Here is a 20589-nt window from a genome sequence, read left to right as displayed (position 1 = left end):
CTCAGACTAAAACTTAACTTGTTCAGGGGCACAAATATGAAACTGATTATATAACATCATTTTATTTCTGAATAAATTTCCTTTCAGTATTGCCATTTTGAAGGACTCCTGTAGTAAAGATGAATATGAATATATATATGATTTTTTTTTACATTTTTCTTCAGGACCATCTGAATCCGATCATTTCTCTCATAATCTGAGAGGAGTAATCCCACGAAGTTTTGAATATTTGTTTTCCTTGATTGACCGTGAAAAAGAGAAGGTAAAACTTGCTATGAAAATAAGGTGGATCTATGAAATACCTAGTTTTGAGCAGTTAGCTGCTAATAATTAGCTCATAACACATGGAGGGTCCTGAGTCGTTACTCTACAATGTGGACAGGCAGGTGTGGCATAAAAACCAACCAACCTCTTAGTTCTTAAGAAAAAATGAAGGTTTCTGAGTTTTTAATTTTCTAAAAATTTTTAGTTTCTAAAACATGTATCATCCATGAACTCAGATTAAAAGAAGAATGTGTGCTTCTCAGCCTCTCAGATTTTGCAAGAGAGAAAGTGTAAAAGAAAATTTTAATGGAGGAAAACAGATTCATTAAGCCCCATCACCTACTGGCTCCTAGGCTCACGGTTGACTGCATGTGTCCCCAGTTCCTCAGGATGTCCAGGAGCGCTGGGCCCATCCTTGTCTCCTCTGCAACACCTTCTACCACCTGAGGACGATCTGATGGTTTCATTTGTAGTGTGACCCCATCACACTGGTGATGTGGGCTTCCCTCTTCCATTGACTCCCAGGTTAGGCCTTTCTCATGATTGTCCTTTCACTTGGTGAATTCCTTAGTGTTGCACGTTCCATTCCGTGTGTACCAAGGAGACCGACACATAACATTGACTTACTATCCTGTGCAGAAACGATCCCTGTAACATTTGCAGTTAGACACGCACTTTGGGAACCAGTGAAGTATGGTGCTGTGCGTTTCTGTGGTTCTGTAGAGAGGCTTCTGAATCAAATTATTTTCAGTCTTTAAAATAAGGTAACACTTGCTTCAGGTAAACCTTGATGAAGAAGTCCAGTAGATGACAGATAAAAATGGAATCGTTCTTCTCATTACAAGGAAAAAAAAATTGTAACTGTGTATGGTGATGAACGTTAACCAGACTTACTGTGGTGATTATTTCTCAATATATATAAATATTGAGTCATTCTGTTATACACCTGAAACTAATATAATGGTGTCTGTCGGTTACACCTCAGTTTAAGAAGGTGGACTTGGCCATCGGAACTGCCTCAATCCCTCCTTGACTTGCTTATGAGTTACCTCGGGAGACCGAGGCCTCTTGGGGTCACAGTTTGATGCTGACTTAAGATGTAATGATGTGTTAAAACTAGTTTTCTGGATTTTTACCTGGCTTTTAGGGATCTTGTATCGTGTGCAGGATAACATGGTAGGAAATGTATACCTTGCGAAGCAAGTAAAAGGGTAACGCTCATGAAAGAGCGGGATGACTCATGAAAAGAACATATTTAAATGAGGCTTCTCTTTCCAGGCTGGAGCTGGAAAGAGTTTCCTTTGCAAGTGTTCCTTTATCGAGATCTACAATGAGCAGATCTATGACCTGCTGGACTCTGCGTCAGCCGGCCTGTACTTAAGGGAGCACATCAAGAAGGGAGTCTTCGTTGTTGGTGCGGTGGAGCAGGTGGTGGCCTCGGCAGCTGAAGCCTATCAGGTACCCTACCTGCAGCCGCTTGAGCTGGAGGCAGTGTAACATGCTGTGAAAAACACTTTGATCTCAAAAAAAGCAAGAATTGAGATACTAAAATTAGTTTTGTAAAGGCAGGACACAGAAGGTTTGCAAGGAGGAAAAAAGATATGACTGTTTTATATAGCTCTCCCCTGTGGATAAAATAGAACTTTGAGCCTCTTGGTTTTGCATTATGTCGGTGCCGTTCGTTTCAGTCAGGCTCCCTGGAGGCCACTGGCGGATGTTGTTAACGTCTGTGTCTCTTTAGTGATTCTCTTTCTGGCAGCTGTGCTTTTGAAGAGCCTCTGGGATTGCTTCTTTTTAAACCAGCTGGCTGTTCTCTTCCCTTTATTTTCTACCGTTGTTTACTTGTTAGGTGTCAAAAGCCAACTTCTTGTGAACACTCGGCTCAGGGCAAACAAATCTTTTGACAGGAATTTACAAAACATTCCCATTTTTATGGGATCTGACGTGGCCAGTGATGTTAAATAATTTTTTATTGTGTAATATTTGATACATACAAAATACTGGCACATGCATATAAGTTACTAAGCTTAATGTCAGAATGAACTCGGAGGACCTTAGACCATCAAGACTCAGATATCACCAGCACTACCCTGTCTACCTATGTGCCTGTCCCTACCTTGTGTTCCTGGCTCCTCCCCAAATGTAAGCAATATGCTCAATGTCGTGATCATTTCCTTCTACTTTTAAATCACAAATGTATGTATTTCTAAAAAGGTTGGTTTTGCCTATTTTTGATTTTTAATAAATTGTGCATATTTAGACTTCTGTAACTTTTTAAAACTGACGATGTTTATGAAGATTATCCATGTTGCAGTTCACTCATTTTCACTGCTGTATAATCCATTGTATGAATATTTGTGTGTACATATATATATAAATCATAGTTCAGTAATTTATTTTTCTGTCTTCAGCAAGCCTCCTGATTCAAACTTTTTTTTTTAAGATTCTGTTTATTTATTCATTACTTTTTGAGAGAGGGAGAGCATGTACGAGCAGGAAAGAGACAGAGGGAGAGGCAGATAGAAAATCTTAGGCTCCACACCCAGCACAGAGCCTGACATGGGGCTCAATCTCACGACCCTGAGATATGATCAGATCAAGACCTGAGCCAAAATCAAGAGTCAGACACTCAACCGGGGAGCCACTCAGGTGCCTCATGATTCAAACATTTTACACTGGGACTCTCATAGTAAGAAATAGGTTTTATGTGTGACCCAGTATGTGTGTGTGTGTGCGTGTGTGTGCGTGTGTGTGTGTGTACATATACATACTCCAACAATTTTGCTGAGATTTTTATTGTAATTACATTGCAGTTATAGACCAGTTTGGAGATTGGCATCTTTACTATATTGAGTCCATACTTGAATATATGTCTCTCTCTTTCCAGCTGTATGAAGAATGTATTATGATTTACCTAATATTTAATATACAGTATTTAGTGTTATGAAAAAGAAACATAAAGTACTAGCCAAAAAATGTAAAAGAAACCAATAGCTTCAATTTTATGCTGTGGCTGGTTAATAGGATTTTAACCACTCCATTTATTGAGTGTATGTGCCAAGCACTTTGCTAACCTGTTTTGTGTCTGTTATTTTGTTTAATTTTTTAAATCTCCTTTTTGATGTAAGATGCTAATTTACCCATTTTACCCTGTACATAGTATGCCCTTGCTACTCAAAACTGTAGTTCTCAGAGTATCGGCATTGCCTGGGATGCTTTTTACAAATGCTTGTTACAAATGTCAGGCCTTGCCTTCACATCTACTGATTAGAGTGTGAATTTTATTAAGATCTCAAGGTGACTAGTGTGCACATTCATTCCCGTTGGTGAAGTTCTGCCTGTGTGGTAGGTACCCATATTCCCATTTTACAAATATGGGCCTGAGCCTTGAAAAGGGTCAACTGGTCCAGACCATACATCTAGTAAACAGTTGAACCAGGGCTTGACCTCATGTTCATCTGATTCCGAAGCCTGCATCCTGCATCCTGCTTGCCATAGGGAACAGGGAAGGAAAACAAATACTTTGTAGACCAAATGAGCTGACAAAACTTCGGTTTTGAAGGTAATTTTGAGATTTATCTTGTCTAACTTTCTCATTATCTCAGCAAAGGGGTTGAGAGAGATTTTATGATTTGCATTAAGTTAATACAAATAGAGAACAGCAAAACCATTTCTAGATGCTCAGCCTGCTGATTTCCGATTTGTTCTCTTTCTGTAACACAGAGAAGGAACCAGAAAGGGAAGAGTAACTTGAGCATGTTCCTCGATGGACCAGCATTCCTTCTCGTTGTCCTGTACAAATTTTCAAATAGTGGCTCTTGTGTCACTTGGAAGTTGTGGAACTATATTTCGCTTTTGCCTAGGTGCTGTCTGGAGGATGGAGAAACAGACGTGTGGCATCAACATCAATGAATAGAGAATCTTCTCGGTCTCATGCAGTGTTTACAATTACAATAGAGTCAATGGAGAAAAGCAATGAGACCGTGAATATACGGACCTCCCTACTCAACCTGGTGGACTTAGCAGGATCTGAAAGACAAAAAGACACCCATGCAGAAGGGATGAGGTTGAAGGTAAGACTGGAATTACGATCTTCCATTCAACTTGTGTATGAATTAAATACCAGAAGTCAGTACCAAGGTAAGTGTGTGAAGGAATCAAAGGAATGAGAAATTGCTCCCATTCTAAAGATGCAGAAGTTTTTGTTGTGGTGCAGGGACGTTAAACATACACAGGATAGGACAGGTCTGTCTGTAGCCAGAGTCTCTGAATTCATACCAGAAGGGATGAACAAGTACAAATATCAGCTGTGGTCAGAGGAAGAAGGGCCTGGACTGCTTGGGAGAAGTATGGAAAAGTAGTAGTTCTTGGTCAGAGGAAGAAGGGCCTGGACTGCTTGGGAGAAGTATGGAAAAGAAGTAGTTCTTGAGTGGGTTCTTAAAGGGGGTAGGATTTGGATTGGGAGAGAGGAACAGAGAATACCTGCCCGGCGGGGGCACATCTCATGAGTCATTATGGATGTAGAGATTTCAGCATGTGTCAGTGAACCGGTTGGGTTTGAGGTGCAAGCAGGCCCAGGTCACTGAGAGTCCAGGTTGTGCTCAACTCTCCAAACACTGGGAAACACTGAAAAGTTTTGAGTGATTTCAAAAGCCTGTTTAATAAAAGGTTAGCCATCTGGCCTATCACTGGCAGAATCACAAAGGGAGAGCCCAGAGAGAAAGGAGGGCAGCTGTGCTGGTTAATATTTCAGGGGGAAGGCAAGGACCTCGTCCTAGGCTATGGGACTGGCAGTGGGACCTGAGGTTCTCTGAATGTGTCTTGCTGGTATGTATATATGTACTGTGATCTGCATTGTCAGTAAGACGTGTAGATACTATAGTTGAGGATATATCAGGGCTAGTTGGAAATGGTGGAAGGCAGTCTACTTTTTTTTCGTTATGTTTATTTGTTTTGAGAAGGAGTATGCATGCAAGAGGGAGAGAGAAACCTAAGCCCGCTTCATGCCATCACTGTGGAGCCCAGTGTGGGGCTCGAACTCAGAAACCGCGAAATCTTGACCTGAATCAAAATCAGGAGTTGGGTGCTTAACCAACTGAGCCACGAAGGTGCCCCAACAGATTATTTTTTGCATTAAAAGTGAAGATATGACCCTCCTGAGCTCTCCGGCAGTTTCAGGAGATGCTGGGCTCATGTTTCCATTGAGACATGAAGTCAAAAGAAAGCATATGTTTGTTAGAGGACATATACTGGGTCTCTTTCAAATGCTTCGTGTGTATTAACTCATTTAGCCTTCGCAGCATCTTTGGGAAGTAGGTACCGTTATCCCTTCTATTTTAGAGAGACAGAGGTGAAATTGTCCAAGGGCCCACAGCTAGGGGCGGGTCTGCAGTAGTCCAGCGCCACAGACTGTGCTGTGAGCACCTTTGTGGTTTCCTGACTGCTAAGACAGACAGTGTGACATATGAACTCAGCACATCTTGCTTGATAATTTGCACCCTTTCTCTCTTTTTTCTGTGCTCCCACCACTGCAGACCTGTTATTGAAGTATGCTAAGTACGGTGAGAATCGAGTGTAACATGTTTAACCCCATCATTTTTTTCCTCCCCAAACCCCTTTTTAAAGAGGTTTTAGACTTTATAGAATTAGATTGAATATTCTCTTGGTATTAAGTTCATCAGTGACATTGTGGGACATAGCGTGGACTATTAGTTATCACACCCTTTTAATGTAGCAAACATTTTTAGATTCTATATTTTTAAAGTTAATTTGTTTTGCAAGAGAGTGCACACAAGCAAGGGAGGGAAAGAGAGAGAGGGAGAGAGAGAACCCCAAGCAGGCTCTGTGCTTTTGGGACAGAGCCCGATGCAGGACTTGATCTCATGAACCATGAGACCATGACCTGAGCCAAAATCAAGAGTTGGATGCTTAACCAACTGAGCCACCCAGGCGCCCCAGTAGCAAACACTGTAACACAAAACAGTTGAAAAATATGCCTCTTAATGCACTACTCCCAACTTTTTGCTCTGTTCTTTTCTAGATTTTTATCCCTACCTATAGGTCAATTTACAACTGTTACAATCACGAGGTGACCTTTTTTTTCCTCCACATAATTTCCATATTTGTCTTTGAATATTAAAATTACAATGTGTGTCAAATAAGAAAAAGTTAGGGGATAGTTGAGGACATCTTTTTGCTGAAAACTCAGTCATCCTTAATATCATTGTCTATGACTTGACTTTCCATTCAAAATATACTGCTAGGCATATTTTAATGCAAAATGCTAATAGAAGCCAGTGCACCTAAATTTTTGCTCTTTTTCCCTTTAGGAGGCAGGTAACATAAACCGATCGTTGAGCTGCCTGGGCCAAGTGATCACTGCGCTTGTCGATGTGGGTAATGGAAAACAGAGGCATGTTTGCTACAGAGACTCCAAACTTACCTTCTTACTTCGGGTAAAGTAGATCATTGGTCTCCTAGGCCTCTGTTTTGGTTATTCTCACTATGGTTGATAGGTAATCTCTCAGCCTTAGTGGTAAGAATATCCGTTTTCTTTGCTTAAAAAAGATCTGTGGTTTTTCCTCTGAAAATGTGTACCATTCATATCATTAAACAGGATTCCCTTGGAGGAAATGCCAAAACAGCCGTAATCGCAAATGTTCATCCTGGATCCAGGTGTTTTGGGGAAACCCTGTCGACGCTTAATTTTGCTCAGAGAGCCAAGCTGATTAAAAACAAGGTAGGGGCGCTTGGGTGGCTCAGTTGGTTGGGTGTCCAATTCTTGATTTTGGCTCAGGTCATGATCTCATGGTTTATGGGGTTGAGATTCTTGGAATTCTCTCTGTTTCTGTCCCTCCCCTGCTCACCCTCTCTCTCTTTCTTTCTTTCTTTTTTTTTTTATTCTTTTTTTTTTTTTAATTTTTTTTTTAAATTTATTATTTCTAGGAGAGAGAGAGAGAGAGACAGCGTGAGCAGGGGAGGGTCAGAGAGTGAGGGAGTCACAGACTGAAACAGGCTCCAGGCTCTGAGCTGGCAGTCAGCACAGAGCCCGACGCGGGGCCCAAACCCACCAACCGCGAGATCATGACCCAAGCGAAAGTCGGACGCTCAACCGACTAAGCCACCCAGGCGCCCCTCTCTCTTTCTTTCTCTCTCTCTCTCTCTCTAAATAAGAAGCATAGAGAAAAATAATAAGGTAAATACTGAGTACAATTAAGTAAGTTAGAAAAATACTGGGGCACCTGGAAGGCTCAGTTCGTTGAGTGTCTGACTTCAGCTCAGGTCATGATCTTGCAGTCTGAGGGGTCGAGTCCCAGGTCGGGCTCTGTGCTGACAGTTCAGAGCCTGGAGCCTGCTTTGGATACTGTGTTTCCTTTCTCTCTGTCCCTATCCCACTGACACTGTGTTTCTCTCTGTCTCTCAAAAAATGAATAAAACATTAAAGAAAAACATTTTTCTTTTAAAAGAAAAATACTTAAACTTGCAGCATCTCACTTTTGTGATTGCCCTAATCTTAACACTAGCTTCTATTTATTTCTCTGTGAAAGCTTAACTCTAAACAAGACTTCTTTTTTTTTGCTCGTTTTAAATTTTTATTTAAATTCTAGTTAGTGTATTTATTTATACACTATATAACTAGAATATATATATTATACAGCATATAGTGCACACTATATAATGTATATATAGAGAGTGTAATACTGGTTTCAGAAGTACAATTTAGTGATTCATCACTTACATACAGCACCCAGTGCTCATCACAAGTACCATCCTTAATCCCCATTACTCATCTAGCCCATCCCCCACCCACTTTTCCTCTCTCAACCCTCAATTTGTTCTGTATAGTTAAGAGTCTCTTAGGGTTTGCTCCCCCCTTCTTTTTCTTCTTTCCCCTATGTTCATCTGTTTTGTTTCTTAAGTTCCACATATGAGTGAAATCATACAGTATTTGTCTTTCTCTGACTGACTTATTTCACTTAGCATAATACGCTCTAGCTCCATCCACATTGTTGCAAATGGCAAGATTTCATTCTTTTTGATGGCTGAGTAATATTCCATTGTATATGTATACCACATCTTTTTCCATTCATCAGTTGATGGACATTTGAGCTCTTTCCATAATTAGCTATTGATTCCAAGCAAGATTTCTATTTCATCTCTCCTAGCCTTCTGTATTGCTCATGTAGTTTGAGATCTACCTTAGGTCTTATGGTTGGTATTATTTCACTTGTGTTTTCTTAAATGAAGGCAAGGTTTTTCCTTTGCATTTGGGTTAGAGACTACATTTATTTGCTTAAAGACTACATTTATTTGCTTAAACCAGTGCTATCAGAGGGATGTGTGTGTGTGTCGGGGGGGCTTCACTATGAAAATAGCTTGGTGATATTGGCAAGCTTTGTCTTTTAAGTTGTCTATACCTGCGAGGATTCCCCATTTTTCTTATATATAAGAAGCTTCCTCGATATTTGTGTACCCCAATGGTCAGAAAAGTTTTTCTGTAAAAGTAAATATTTTAGGTTTCTGTGGCCATATCGTCTGTATCCCAGCTACTCAGCTCTGCCATGTTAGTGCGAAAGCAGCCATAGGCAGTGTGTGAATATAAGGGCATCACTGTGATCCAATGCGGTTTTACTTATAAAAACAGACAGCTGACTGTTTGGCCCACGAGCAAGCAGTGCTTTGCCAGCCCCTGGTGCAGACTGTTAAAACACCAAGGATTCCCCCACTTGTTTCGGAAGGGTTGGCCATCCCTTTGGTTTTAGACAAAGAACCATAGTACTGTGAACTGGCAGATTAATTTCCTCTTTCTTTTAAAGGAGAAGTTGCTCGTTTCTACCCCCAAGTAGATTCTCTGATTATCTTATCATGTAAGAGTGAAGAGGTCCATGTTACCTCTTCTCCTCCCGGGGAAGCCAGAAGACTAAGTCTAGTTGTTCACTCATTTTATTCAATTATGACCCCATGGTGGGGATTTGTAATAGGAGGAGGAAAAATCATTCGAGCTTCCTGACCCTATCTCTTGGGACTTACTAGAAGCTTTTGGAGAGTGGAGAACTGCAGGCGTAATTTGGATTATGATATCACTGATTGATAGTGATGTCAGAATGTGCAGGAGTGCCTTGTAGTGAGGCTGGCCACAAACATTAGAAGCTACTGGGAATGGCTTCTGAATACATCAAACAATTAAACCAGGAGCCTTATACTAGTCATTATCAATGGTAAGTCCCCTTCTGCCGCCTACCAGTGGAAGGTGCCCAGGATATCTGGGACTCGTTAAAGGATGTGCTATTTAGATCTTTCCTAATGGGCAGATCTGGCTTGAGACAAGAATACGGGGACCTGGGGCTGTCAGTTTTTCTCCCTCTCTAAGATAGTGGGTATTTCATAACTGGGTTCCTTTGATCTGGTTGGTAGCCAACTATTGGCTCTTATTATCTCCCTGTAGGTTTTATGGGCCCTTTTGAACCTCTTAGAACTTGTCTTGGGGCACCTGGGTGACTCAGTCAGTTGAGCATCCAGGCCACCTCTGCAGTTCAGCACATTCTTACTGTGTGCTGAGACAGAGGGGAGGGGTGGTCCTTCCCGAGGGGAAGAGGAGTTCGCTCTTTTCCATGGGGGTGGGAGCTGTCCCAAGAAGGAGGCAGTGTTAGGTGAACATACCCGGATCCCGGCGTGACCCAGCCCAACAGGGTGGACACCTAAGGTGGAGGATCCAGGAGGGGTGGTGAGGGGGAGAGCCCCTGCCCGTAGGTGCGAGGCTCAGGGAGAGGAAGGCGTCTCCCCACTCTAGCACCCTGGGATACTGGTGGCCTTGTGACTTTCGATGAGATGGAAGCACAGTTTTGCTTTTTGTTTGTCACTCCAGACCCTACAAACAAACATGAACACACACCTGGATGACTCAAAAGTATTCTTTTAACGCTTTTTAAAATAAATTCTTGGACAGGCAGTAGTGAATGAAGATACCCAGGGAAACGTGAGCCAGCTCCAAGCTGAAGTGAAGAGGCTCAAAGAACAGCTGGCCCAGCTCACTTCAGGGCAGCTACTTCCAGAGAGCTTTCTGACCAAAGGTAAGATGAATGCGCCGCCCTCTATCCTGGGGAAGACCAAGTGCGGTTGTTAGTAGGAGGACCCTCTGACGGCGGGTCGAACAAATTGTCGAACAAATCTGTTCTTCTGATGTAGGAACATGGGACTGGCCTTTGGTCCCAGACCATCGCAGTAAAGCAAATTCTGCAACAGTGCCAGGTACATCCATGTTTTGGTTTCCCATCGCAGGTAACAGTCTTGTGTATACCGTGCTGTGAGTCGTTGGTATGCACTAATTACATCTACAAACACAATGTACGTACTTGATTAAAAAATGCTTTTTTTCTAAAAAATGATAACCGTCACCTGAGCTTTCAGTGAATTGTAATCTTTTCACTGGTGGAGGGTCTTGCCTCCATGTTGATGGTTGCTGAGTGACCAGGATGGCGGGTGATGAAGGCCGGGGTGGCCGTGGCAGTTTCTTAAAAATAAGACAGCAGTGAAGTTTGCTGCATCTGTTGGCTCTTCCATTCATGAACGGTTTCTCTGTAGAGTGCGGGGCCGTTTGCTGGCATCCTGTCCAGAGCCAGTCGGAGCCAATCCTCTCAAACCCTGCTGCTCTTTTATCAACAAAGTTTATGTGAGACTCCAAATCCTTGGTGGTTATTTCAACAGTCTTCACAGCATCTTCACCAGGAGTAGGTTCCAGCTTGAGAAACTGCGATATTTGCTCGTCCATTAGAAGTAACTCCTCTTAGGGGGGCCTGGGGGCTCAGTCAGTTAAGCGTCTGACTCTCAGTGTCAGCTCAGGTCACGATCTCGTGGCTTCGTGGCTTTGAGTGCTGCATCAGCCTCTGCACTGGTGCTGCAGGGCTTGCTTTGGATTCTCTCCCTCTCCTCCTTTCTCTGCCCCTCCCCCACTCACGCTTTCTCTAAATAAATAGATAAACTTGAAAAGCAACTCCTTTTCCATTCACATTTTATCAGGAGATTGCAGCAGCGTAGTGCCATCTTCAGGCTCTACTTCTGATTCTAGAGTTTTTGCTGTTCCCACCGCACCTGCAGTTACTGCCTCCACTGAAGTCTTGAACCCTCAAAGTCATCTGTGAGGGCCGGGATCCACTTACTCCAAACTTCTAATCATGTTGATATTTTGACGTCTTCCCATCAGTCAGGATTATTCTTAATGGCATCTTAGAATGGTGAATCCTTTCCAGAAGATTTTCAATTGACTTTGCCCAGATCCATTAGAGGAGTCAGTATCAGTAACCGCTATATCCTCAGAAATGTGTTTCTTAAATAATAAGACTTAAAAGTCAGAATGACTCCTTGATCTGTGGGCTGTAGAATGGATGTTATGTTAGCATGAAAACAATTTCATCTCATACATTTTCCATCAAGAGTTCTTGGGTGACCAGGTGCATCGTCAGTGTGCAGTAATATTTTGAAAGGAATCTCTTTCGTTCTTTCTTTCGTTCTCTCTCTTCCTTCCTTCCTCCCTCCCTCCCTCCCTCCCTCCTTCCCTCCTTCTCTCCTTCCCTCCCTCCCTTTCTTCCTTCCTTCCCTCCTTCCCCTCCTTCCCCCCTTTCCTTCCTTTCCTTTCTTCCATAGAGAGAGAGAGAGAGAAGGAGAATCCCAAGTAGGCTCCACACTTAGCACAGAGCCCAACACAGGGCTCTGAGATCATGACCTGAGCCAGAATCAAGAGTTGGATGCTTAACCAACTGAGCCACCCAGGTGCCCCTGAAAAGAATCTTTTTCTGAGCACTTTGTCTCAACAATAGCCTTAAAATATTCAGTAAGCCAAGTCAAACAGATGTGCTGTCATCCAGGCTTTGCTGTTCTGTTTTTAGAGCACAGGCAGAGTAGATTTAGCATAATTCTTTATTGTTGTTGTTGATTAAAGTTGATTTTTAAATTTAGTCTAATTTTTTAAATTTATGTTATTTATTTATGTTATTTATGTTAGTTTATTTATGTTAGAGAATGAGTGGTATAGGGGCAGAGAGAATCCCTAGCAGGCTTTGCACTGTTAGCACAGAGCCTTATGTGGGGCTTGAACCCACAAACCATGAAATCGTACCTGAGCCAAAATTGGACACTTAACTGGGGCATCCAGGCACTCCTAGTTAGCCTAATTCTTTTTTTTTTTTTTTTAAATGTTTATTTATTTCTAGGAGACAGAGAGAGAGACAGCGTGAGCAGGGGAGGGTCAGAGAGAGAGGGAGTCACAGACTGAAATAGGTTCCAGGCTCTGAGCTGGCAGTCAGCACAGAGCCTGACGCGGGGCTCGAACCCACGAACCGTGAGATCATGACCTAAGCGAAAGTCGGACGCTTAACCAACTAAGCCACCCAGGCACCCCAGCCTAATTCCTTTTTTAAAAAACAAATTTTTTTTTTTAATGTTTTATTTATTTCTAGGAGAGAGAGAGAGAGAGACAGCATGAGCAGGGGAGGGTCAGAGAGAGAGGGAGATACAGACTCTGAAACAGGCTCCAGGCTCTGAGCCGGCAGTCAGCACAGAGCCCGACCCGGAGCTCGAACCCACGAACCGCGAGATCATGACCTAAGCGAAAGTCGGACGCTTAACCGACTAAGCCACCCAGGCACCCCTATTTAGCCTAATTCTTAAGGGCCTTAGGAATTTTCAGAAGGATAAATGAGCATTGGCTTCAACTTGTGGTCACCAGCTGCATAGCCCCTAACAAGAGAGTCAGCATGTCTCTTGAAGCTTTGAAACCAGGCATTATTTCTCCTCTCTAGCTGTGAAACTCCTAGATGGCATCTTCTTCAATGTGGTTTCATCCACGTTGAAAATCTGTTACTGGTATAGCCACCTTCCTGACTTACTTTCTGGATCACTTGCTGCAGCTTCTACAACGTTTGCTGCTTCGTCTACTTTTATGTTAGGGAAATGGCTTCTTTCCTTAAACCTCATGACCCAACCTCTGCTACCTTTGAAATTTTCTTCTCCAGCTTCCTCGCCTCTCTCAGCCTTTACAGAATTAAAGAGAGTAAGGACCTTGCTCTGGACTAGGCCTTGGGTGAAGGGAACATGGTATCTGGTTTGAGCTTCTATCCAGACCATTAAAAGTTTGTCCACATCCACAATACGGCTGTTTTGCTTTCTAATCATTCATATGTTCACTGGAGGAGCACTTTTCATTTCCTTTGAGAACTTTTACTTCCCATCCATAGCTTGGCTAACTGGTGCAAGAGGCCTAACTTCCAGCCTATCTCGGTTTCCGGCATGCCTTCCTAACTAAGCGGAATCATTTTTAGCTTTTGATTTACAGTGAGACATGTGACTTTTTTTTTCCCCTTGAACACTTAGAAGGTATTATAGGGTTATTAAATGGGCCTAATTTCCTGTCTCAGTGAACAGGGAGGCCTGAGGAGATGGGAAGAGACAGGGAGAGCCAGACAGTCAAGTAGTCAGAAAACACATTGATTGAGTTCGTCATCTTAGATGGTCATGGTTTGTGGTGCCCAAAATAATTATAGTAGTACCCTCAAAGATCACTCATCACAGATCGCTGTAACAAATATAATAATAATGAAAAATTTTGAAATATTACAAGAATTAACATAATGTGTCACAGAGACATGAAGTGGGTAATAGCTGGCAGAAAAATGATGCCAGTAGGCATGTTCAATGCAGGCTTGCTACAGACCTTCAATGTGTAAAAAACGCAGTATCTACAAAGCACAATAAAACAAGGGATGCCTGTACTTTGTAAACAGATACAGATACCATGTGTACTGAGTTCTGCTGGGATGTGGTAGGAAGGGAGAGAAGAAATAAGTTTGAATAATTCATCCCTTACAAGTGCTAAAAGAGATACTAATAAATTTCATTTAGGTCCACTTTCAAGAGATTGTCATAGGTAACATGTATATGCTTACTAAACAGGATAAGAGAAACTTACTTTTCTTCAAAGAGTCACTAACATTTAGATTGAGTTAATATGAAATCTATGATCTGGTGATGATAGTCTGATTCTTTTAGATTCACTGAGAGCAGTCAGAGTCTATTTTAGCTCAATTCTTGGTCCTAAAACTTGAGAGAGAAACATGTTTTTCCTGTTTCCTTTTCTTTCTTACTGGACCAATTACAGGCAAAGATGAAACTAATTACATGAAGTATTTCCAAGAGGCGATGATGTTCTTTAAGAAATCCGAACAGGAAAAGAAGGTAGGAAACGGAGTTGGTATAAAGGGGATTCCAGATTTTTTAGGCTTTCATTATGTGGTACCTTTCTGACTAAAATAAAAAATGGCATAATTAAATAAAACAAAGGAAAGCTGTGGAAAATCTAATGTTGCCTTTGAGATTGTCAGGTTAGCCTTTGTTGCTTGGTTTGGGGAAATTTAGGAAGGCTGAATTACTTTTCATGTTTAACCAAATTATGAATTTCTTAAGTCTCTGGTAGAAAAAGTTACCCAATTAGAAGACCTCACCCTCAAAAAAGAAAAATTTATTCAGTCTAATAAAATGATTGTGAAATTCCGAGAGGATCAAATAATGCGCCTGGAGAAGCTCCACAAGGAATCCCGGGGAAGTTTTCTGCCTGCAGAGCAGGATCGCTTGTTGTCGGAATTAAGGGATGAGATCCAAACCCTGCGGGAACAAGTGAGTGCATAACGTTTGTAGTCTTTCTAAAAAGAAAGGAGCTTTGAGGCAAATATAAGTCTGTCACCAAATTGGTGTAAGTTAATACAGTGGAAAGTGTTTTTGAATGAATTCAGCTGACCTGTGGTTGCACAACTCCCCTGCCTCCATTTTCCAAGATGGCCAAGGGGAGGGGAGGAGCCTGGCAGAGTTGCTGTGTTTGCGCTCCACCCAGGCGAAGGGGGCAGCCATGTTCCTCTAAATAAGCAGTTTCCTTACAGTGGGGCCCTTCCAACTTCTCGTTGCCTGTTTTCCTTTCCCTGGAGAGGATGGGTGGTTACCACAGGAATATAATTTAAAAACGAAGAAAACCTGTTTCTGGCTTTTGTATATTTCTGAGGTTTTTTTAAATGCATATTCAGGGGCACCTGGGTGGCTCAGTCGGTTGGGAGGCAGACTTTGGCTCAGGGCATGATCTCACGGTTCGTGGGTTCGAGCCCCACGTTGGGCTCTGTGCTGACAGCTAGCTCAGAGCCTGGAGCCTGATTCTGTGTCTCTCTCTCTCTGACCCTCCCCTGCTCACGCTGTCTCTCACTCTCTCAGAAATAAATTTTTTAAAAAATGCATATTCATAAAAATAACATGGATATTTTTACTTTTATTCCTTTTCAACATAAAAGGCAACTTACCACACATGCTTTACTGCGGCCCTTTTCACATAGTGTATCTTGGAGGGCATTAAATGCCAATCAGTAGAGAGTTTCCTTATTCTTTACAGTGTGTTCATGTCACCAGTCCCCGCTGCATGAAGAGTCGGCCTGTGTACACCCCTTTGCACTTGTCTACTTATGAGCCTGTGCTTGCATGAAAATCTCAGAGCTCAGACCCAGGCGTGGAAAAATGGTGCTGTAGGCTCCGCACATAGCTAGTGTGGTCACACGGCCAGGTTGCGTTGCACAGGCCTTGCAGCAGGCCACCGCCAGCAATGCACGCAGCGTTCCTAATGTTTCCTGATGGCTTTGCAGCAAGACTGGCCACTAAGGAGAAATGTCTGTCGAAATGTAAGTCTGTCATTCTTCTGTGTCACAGATAGAGCACCACCCCAGAGTTGCAAAGTACGCTATGGAAAACCATTCCCTCAGGGAGGAGAATAGAAGATTGAGAATGTTAGAGCCTGTGAAAAGAGCCCAAGAAATGGATGCCCAGACCATTGCAGTACTAGAAAAAGCTTTCTCCGAACTATCTGGCACAGAGAAAAAGGACAAGGGTAAGAAATGATGGTTGTCTGCATGCCTTGTAGAGGCTGGGGGGCTGTTTGAAAGGGCATTTTTTTAAAAATAAATAAATCAAAAGGGCATTTATATTGCCTCACAGGTGGGGTCTTCATTTTAGCCCCTAGACCTGGTGTGCGTGTTCATACTTATGCTTTTTTATGTTATCGGAAGGCATTTCCTAAACATTTTTCTCACAGATCACATGTCGTGAGTTTTGTAGGCTAATTGACATGTCAGTGAAACATTTCTGTTGTGTTGATAAAGACAGATTGTATTTCTGTTTTGTTGATAAAAGATTCAGCTATTACTTATAATTTTTATTAAATGAAATTTTTCTGTTAGAAGCGTTTGAAATTAAAAGTGCTTAACTAATCAACATGATGAATGTCGAGTAGAGATGTTCACTTGCCCAGCTAAGGTCTGTGCAGCGTGAGAGGCATCGGAAGGTCGGGGTCCCGATCCCAGCATGGCGCTTGTGGCCTGAAGTCGTGGGTGCCAGTTATGTTGACCAGGTTACACTGTTAGTCCTGAGTTGTTTCCGTCTATTTTTATTCTGTGAAAAGTGGCTCAGTTAGTGGGACTTGGCAACAAAGTCTGCGCTTACCCCATTTTTTTTTTTAAGTTTTATTTATTTTGAGAGAGAGGTCACACAAGCAGGGGAGGGGGAGAGAGGGGGAGATCGAGAATTCCAAGCAGTCTCCATGTCGCCAGGACGGAGCCCGATGCGTGTTTCAAACTTACAAACCATGAGATCATGACTTGAGTGGAAATCAGGCATCAGACACTTAACTGATGGAGCCACCCAGGAGCCCAGTGTGTTTGCCTCATTCTTAGAGTGAATAGTTTCATATTCTGTCTCAGCCTTTGTGTTATTGCAGGTTGAAATTCAGAAAACTCTAACTTTACTCTGTCTGCACTCATCACGAAGCCTGTTTATTTAGAAAGTTTTTTTAATGTTTATTTTTTATTTTTGAGAGAGAGAGAGAGAGAGACAGAACATGGGGGAATGGCGAGAGAGAGGGAGAGACAGAATCCAAAGCAGGGTGCAGGCTCTGAGCTATCAGCATTGAGCCACCCAGGCGCCTCTGTGCCTTTTTAAACTTTCATTTTGCAATTCTTCCATTCTGTTATGACTCAATAAAAGAATAAAATTCACAGTACTTGGATTGCAGAGAGATTGATTTTAGATGTGAAGTTAGGATCACATTTTGTGATCTTTATTTCAGCTATTTTCCTCCACGATGCTCTGTATTTTTTTCACCATTTTTACCTTGAATAATTCCTTGACTTACATACCTTTGAAAGATATTAACGGTCATTTCTGGATCCCATCATCTTCCAAACAAAGATGATTGTCTGAATAACCTTTACATGATGTTTTCCCTCAGTGGAGCTCATCAGAACTCTCTTCAATATACCAAGTCTTCTATCCAATCCCTGAAAATACTTTCTGCCTGTTAGATGGTACCAAGCTCTTTCATCTTGCCTTTGCTATTTGGTTCCTTTTCTGAATAATTTATTGACTAGTGACATTAGCCTTTAGCATGAATTTCTGCAGTATTCGCCTGTTGATGGCTCACCATCGAGACTTGTGTGTGTTGTGCTTCATGGCTTGCTCTTTCCCCTGATGGAAAATGTGTTGCCTTAAACACACCCCTATATCCTGGGGCTTCTCAGCTTCTCAAGAACCAGTACTCTTTGACACCGTGTGCAGTGTCTTCATCTCCATGGTGAGCTACAGCCTCTTGTGTTTTAGGGTCCACCTTCCAACCCATCATTTTTCCTTCTTTGCTTCAAGATTGATACCTGGATGAGAACTCTAGAAAAATGTGCTCTTTCATTTTTGTCTTTCAAAAACTGAGTTGTTTCCTTATTACCAGGTCAGCTGGGATTTTCTCCTAAGGCACCAAAGGAGTCATGTTCCTTAGTGAACACTGAGAAGTTGAAAACACAGCTCTTGCAAATTCAGGCAGAGCTGAATAATTCAAAACAAGAATATGAAGAATTCAAAGAACTAACGAGGTAAAGTATAAATAAACATTCATGCTTACCTATTTCAGTATCTTTTAGTGCTGAGTTGTTTTAGTGTTTAACATTGATAATTTGATTGAACATTTTACTTTAAATATGAATTCTCATTTAGCAACTAACTTGTTGTGACATGAAGAAAAAGCTCCTTTAATATATTTAATGAACTAGATGATACAAATGTTTTCACTGGTACACATGTATCTAGTTACTAAATTTAAGTCAGTGTTGCTATGAATGAAGTCAGGATTTTTAGAAATTACAGGTTTGTCAATATTCTTTATGCTCTTTGTGTTAAAGAAAACAAAGATAAATCACATTTATATTATAACTATATAATATAAGATTAATCCTGTCCTAAAAAAAAGCGTTTATTTTATTTCATTTTTTTTTAATGTTTTATTTATTTCTGAGAGAGAGAGAGAGAGACAGCATGAACAGGGGAGGGTCAGAGAGAGAGGGAGACACAGAATCCGAAACAGGCTCCAGGCTCTGAGCTGGTAGTCAGCACAGAGCCCGATGTGGGGCTCAACCACACGAACCGTGAGATCATGACCTGAGTTGAAGTCGGACTCTTAACCGACTGAGCCACCCAGGTGCCCTAAGTAGCGTTTATTTTAAAAATAACATATCACGTGTGGTATCATCATGGACTACTTGGGCTTTTGAATTGGAGCTCTAACCATTTACTAGTTAAATTACTTCACACTGTAGTTAATTCTTATATGCTGTATTTTCCCCAACTGAAAAATGAGGGTAATAATCTGAGAATATCTCTGAGTTGGAGAGATTAATCAAGTTATGTGAGAGTATAAAATGTAAAGTGTTCTACAAATGTATGACATTACTTATTACCTAAAATACTTGACTTTTAAATATCTCTTAGAAAAAAGCAGCTAGAATTGGAATCAGAGCTTCAGTCTTTGCAAAAAGCAAACTTTAATCTTGAAAACCTTTTGGAAGCAACAAAAGCCTGCAAGAGACAAGAAGTTTCTCAGCTGAATAAAATTCATGCCGAAACGCTTAAGGTAGGTGATCTGAAGCAATTCTTCTATCCTAAGTCTGTTCGACTCATTTTGTTAACAAAATGTGCACTGGTGGTTGCCAGGTGCTAGGACCCCTTGCAGACAGTTAACCCCAAAGTGACTCTGGTCGTAGTGTTCTGATGTCTGGCTCCAGTGGTGGGGTGCGGTGGGAAAGAATGCAGCATTTAAATTCAGACCTGGGTTCAAATTTTCATCTGTCATTAACCTTAGGCAGGATTTCCTAACTTCTTTAAAAAAATTATTTTTTAATGTTTATTTATCTTTTGAGAGAGAGAGACAGAGACAGAGTGTGAGTTGGCGGAGAGCAGAGAGAGAGGGAGACACAGTCTGAAGCAGGCTCCAGGCTCTGAGCTGTCAGCATGAAGCCCAACGCGGGGCTCAAACTCAACAAGCCTGAGATCATGACCTAAGCTGAAGTTGGATGCTCAGCCGATTGAGCCATGCAAGCACCCTGGGGATTCCTAACTTCTAAGCCTCATGTTTCTGGTCTCCAAATTGGGGGTGAAACTAATTTGATTGTAGGTGTTTTAGAACGTTAAGTGAGATGGTAGAGTGCCTGGCGCCTAGTGTGTCTTGGCAGCCGGTACTGTAATGTACGGGGTGCTCACAGCTTATGGTAGAAGAATAGAAATCTTAAAGACAAAGACCCCTAAAGGATCCACGTAACACTAGTGATAACAGGAAGGCTTCTTTCCCTAAACAACCATGGCCCTCATAAAAGAAAAAAAAATGTGTGAACATCTAAGAATGAGGAGAAGAGCAAAAGACGAAGGAGGTGATGATGCTGATGCCAGTGATTGAGCTTTTGTACCAAAGTGTCTGAAGGCTAAAAAAAATATTCCGTATACATCTTAAAAATAGACGTTTATCCCTTCTGGTTATTTTTAGAAGCGATATTTTTGGTGTCACTTAATAGGAGACTTCTTTTAAAAGAAATTTTATTCATTCGTTTGAATAGGCAATTCACATGACTGGATTTGTTAAAGGTACAAAGAATAAAGGGTGACAAGTCTCTCTCTGCTGTCCTTCCTGCCAACGAACCAAAGACCCTTTTTGGAGGTAGTCACTGTCACTGAGTCTTTTTGGGTTTTGGTTTCATCCTTTAATCTTTAATTTTTTCTTTTTTTCAATTCAATTTTAAAAAAATTCCTGTGGTGCCTTGTCGGCTCATTCGGTTAAGCATCTGACTCTTGATTTCAGCTCAGGTTGATGGGATCAAGCCCCAAGTTGGGCTCTGCACTGACAGCATGGAATGTACTTGGGATTCTCTATCCCTGTCTCTCTACCCATCCCCCACTCTCTTTCTCTATCAAATGAATAAGCATTAAAAAAAA

The 20589-nt window shown here is 41.7% G+C and overlaps 1 protein-coding gene across 1 annotated transcript in view; it reads left to right on the top strand.

Moving 5' to 3' along the window:
* The window catches only part of KIF15 (kinesin family member 15), a 68635-nt gene that overhangs the window by 17631 nt on the left and 30415 nt on the right, over positions 1–20589 (top strand). Inside the window, exons 6-16 of the mRNA XM_039228274.1 lie at positions 165–262; positions 1543–1722; positions 4128–4337; positions 6594–6719; positions 6881–7003; positions 10211–10334; positions 14414–14490; positions 14719–14928; positions 15997–16174; positions 18062–18203; positions 19096–19237. Coding sequence (XP_039084205.1) covers positions 165–262; positions 1543–1722; positions 4128–4337; positions 6594–6719; positions 6881–7003; positions 10211–10334; positions 14414–14490; positions 14719–14928; positions 15997–16174; positions 18062–18203; positions 19096–19237 — 1610 coding nt within the window. The remainder of the gene's footprint in view (positions 1–164; positions 263–1542; positions 1723–4127; positions 4338–6593; positions 6720–6880; positions 7004–10210; positions 10335–14413; positions 14491–14718; positions 14929–15996; positions 16175–18061; positions 18204–19095; positions 19238–20589) is intronic.

Source organism: Hyaena hyaena, unplaced genomic scaffold, assembly GCF_003009895.1.
Source record: "Hyaena hyaena isolate Hyena2069 unplaced genomic scaffold, ASM300989v1 scaffold_30, whole genome shotgun sequence".
Taxonomy (NCBI): Eukaryota; Metazoa; Chordata; class Mammalia; order Carnivora; family Hyaenidae; genus Hyaena; species Hyaena hyaena.
Note: the sequence above shows the minus strand (reverse complement) of the source record. Positions and strands in the feature narration are given on the sequence as shown.